This window comes from Manihot esculenta, unplaced genomic scaffold (genome assembly GCF_001659605.2).
Source record: "Manihot esculenta cultivar AM560-2 unplaced genomic scaffold, M.esculenta_v8 Scaffold64, whole genome shotgun sequence".
NCBI lineage: Eukaryota > Viridiplantae > Streptophyta > Magnoliopsida > Malpighiales > Euphorbiaceae > Manihot > Manihot esculenta.
Genome location: NW_025215481.1, coordinates 2318660 through 2321937, shown reverse-complemented (window position 1 = coordinate 2321937; position 3278 = coordinate 2318660). Strand labels below are relative to the sequence as shown.

Here is a 3278-nt window from a genome sequence, read left to right as displayed (position 1 = left end):
TACGGATACGGTTGGCCTACGGAGCGTGGTTGGCCTACGGAAGACTGGTTGGCCTACGGATCTGTGCCAGGCGAGGTCCAATTGGCAGATCGGGCTGGAAGGCGCACGCAGCTTCCAGAAGCAGCTGGGGCGCGCGGGAAGCTGCCAGGAGGTTCTGGTTGGCCAACGAAAATTCCAGGGGAGTCTGGTTGGCCTACGAAAATTCCAGAAGGCACCAGAACGGGCCAGTAGCACCCAGAATTGGCCAGAGACAGCCAGAATTGCCCAGAATTGCCCAGATCAGCCCAGAATTGCCCAGAATTGCCCAGAAGCTTCCAGAAACTGGTTGGCCAGCAGATTCAACCAAGCCAAGTGGGTCCCACAGGCAACTCAGCCACCATGTCCAGAATTCTCTACAGGGTGTGAAATTACCAAAAAGTCCCTGAAACTTCTAGAGAGTAAATATTAGCCACATGTTGGAGAATGCATCTCCACCACACATTAAGGAGGTGGGATGCCTATAAATAGCCACTTAGGGAGTTCATTTGTACATAGAGAAGAGAAGAAGTGAGCAGGTGAGCAAAGTGTGATACCAAAGAGTGTACAAAACCTTGTAAAGCTTTCTTTGAGCAATACAAATTTCTTCCTTCCATCATCATTCTCCTTTGAGCTTAGCCAACACTTTCTCACACAACTAAGCTTCCGTTGCCACAATCACCCAATTGCTCTTGTTTTGAGCAAGGAGTAAGGCTGAACTTAGCTAGGGGAGCTAAGTGCCGCACGGTTTAAGTGAGTTTCGGGTATTGAAACACTTAGTCCGTGACAAGTGGTATCAGAGCGTTGGTTTGCTTGATTGGGTAAAAGATGTCCGATCCAAGCGAGGTGATTGCTGGGGGAGTTGCTCCTATGGTGGAGGAGCAAGGCGGCGGTAAAAGGAAAGGAAGGGGCAAATCGAGGGAGCCTACACGAGCTAGGGAGGAGCTCGGTGATTTGGAGACCCGTCTTGCGAAGGTGGAGCTAGTCTTGATCGAGGAGGAGGAGAAGTTCGAGGAGGTTGACACCCGCATCGAGGAACTTGGCAATGGGATAGAAGAGTTCCGAAAGGAGATGCAAGGTGCCCTCGACTCCGCTGTGGACAAGCTAGCAAGTGAGATGGGGTCACTTAGGCATGCCCATTCCGAGGAGAATGCCGCCATTAAAGAGGAGAACCATTTCCTAAGGGCGGAAATGGATAGGATGATGGGGAGGATGAAGGAGCTGGAGGAGCAATTGGCATTGTTGCGCTCCGTGGTGGTCCAAGGTGGTATGGCAGCCACACCATCCACTTCGGGAGGAGCTCCTATGGCACGAGTGGAGGTGCCAAAACCACAAGCGTTCAGGGGAACGCGTAATGCCAAGGAGATTGACAATTTCCTATGGAGCTTGGAGCAGTACTTCAAGGCCCTAGGAATTGTCGAAGATGCGAGGAAGATAGATCATGCCCCACTATACTTGGCTGACACTGCCATGGTTTGGTGGCGAAGGAGGGAAGCTGACATCGAGAAGGGCACTTGCACATTAGAGACGTGGGATGATTTTAAGAGAGAATTGAAGAGGCAATTCTATCCCGTGAATGCTGCTCATGAGGCACGAGCAAGGCTAAGGAGGCTTACTCAACGCGGGACAATTCGAGATTATGTGAAGGAGTTCACCGAGGTAATTCTCGAAATCCCTGGCTATCCTGATAATGAAGCACTCTTTGCTTTTATGGATGGGTTGCAACATTGGGCAAGGCTCGAGATTGAAAGGCGAGGAGCCCAAGATCTTGCCACTGCCATTTCTATTGCCGAGTCCTTGACTGAGTATCAGAAAGGGGACAAAGGCAAGGGGGTGGAGCAAGTAAAGGCCAAGAATAGTAGCGACACCCATGAAAGTAAGGAGGGGAGTGCTAAACCGTGGAGACCTAAGGAGGGTTTGTCCAAGGGATGGAGGAGGCCCGAAGGTGAGAGGGAGAAGCCTCTACAGAAGTGCTTCTTGTGCGATGGACCGCATATGGTGAGAGAGTGTCCAAAGCGCAAGGTCTTGTCTTCCTTAGTGGAAGAGAAGGAAGCAAGCAAGCAGCAAGGGGAGAACATGTGCATGGGTGCCTTACAACTAGCTGCCATCGATGTCAAACCAAAAGAGGTGGCAAGTGAGCGCAAGGGACGCTTGTTTGCGCCAATGGAGGTAAAGGGGCAGTCCATTCAAGCTTTGGTGGACACCGGGGCTTCACACAACTTCATGAAGCTCGATGTGGCGAAGAAGCTTGGAGTTCCTTTTCAAGGTGATAAGGGTTGGTTGAAGGTTGTCAACTCTTTTCCAACCCCGACATATGGAGTTGCAAGGAATGTCCAAGTGAAGATAGGTGAGTGGACTGGAACTTTGGACTTCTACATTATTAATTTGGATGATCACTCTTGTGTGCTAGGCATGGATTTTATGGATAAGGTGAAGGCAGTTCTTCTCCCCTATGCCAATGATATGTGCTTAGCTGATGGAAATACCTTAAAGGCCATAAACTTGGCAAGAGGGAAGAGTGCCACTAGCACACTTTCTAGCCTACAAGTAGTAAGTCCAAAGGAGCTGCCCAAGGAGTCATTGCCACCAAAGAGAGGCCAGGGGCATGATGACAAGAAGAAGAGAGTAGGGATGACTGTCGACGCGATGGGTCCAAAGTCTTCCTTGTTGAGGCGCATCAAGGATGCAACGATGCGTGATGGGCAAGCCAAGCAATTGGTGAGGTTGGCTCGCGATGGGGTCACAAGGAAGTTCGTGGTCGATGAGGGGCTCATTAAAACAAGGCGTGGCAGCATCTTTGTGCCTAGATGGGGCAAGTTACGGGAGGAGGTCATGAGGTGGTGTCATGACTTCATGATTTGTGGCCGTCCAAGTGTGAGGAAAATGATGGCAATGCTTGGACGAGAATTCTATTGGCATCACATGGTGACGGATGTCAAATGGTTTGTGAGGACTTGTGTGGGGAATCATAGAGTGGATGGTGATTCTCCAAGGGAGGTAAATTCTGAGGGACGTTCTCAATCTGCACCGCAGGAGAGAAGACCATGGACGTCTAAGGTGCGACTTCGTGGAGACGCGACGAGGGCGTCGCGAGAATAGCTGGGGGAGAATGTCACGACTCTTCCCATGCCTCCCTAAAATCCAAATAATTTTGTGAAGGAAGACTTGCGGGACAGCCCTATGGAGTGCCAAGGGGCGACTGGTGGCAGCAGCTGCGGGGCAGGCAGTTGGCTGGCCAACGGGCAGTTGGCAGATTCGTGGTT

General features: G+C 51.0%; 2 protein-coding genes across 3 annotated transcripts in view; both read left to right on the top strand.

Annotated features, from left to right (window-relative positions):
• Positions 1–843: 843 nt before the first annotated feature.
• LOC122722623 lies at positions 844–3114 on the top strand. Its single transcript, XM_043953735.1, has one exon. The coding sequence runs from the start codon at positions 844–846 to the stop codon at positions 3112–3114; it is 2271 nt and encodes a 756-aa protein (XP_043809670.1).
• A 6-nt stretch (positions 3115–3120) lies between these two features.
• LOC122722596 overlaps positions 3121–3278 on the top strand; it is a 1133-nt gene continuing 975 nt past the window's right edge. For both annotated transcript variants that reach the window (XM_043953706.1, XM_043953705.1), the window contains exon 1: positions 3121–3278. This exon is cut by the window's right edge. In XM_043953706.1, the coding sequence (XP_043809641.1) occupies positions 3196–3278 (83 nt within the window). In that variant the 5' untranslated portion in view covers positions 3121–3195.

What these genes read in the sequence shown, in the direction of transcription:
- LOC122722623 (XM_043953735.1), top strand. Translation starts at nt 844, where the DNA reads ATGTCCGATCCAAGCGAGGTGATTGCTGGGGGAGTTGCTCCTATGGTG.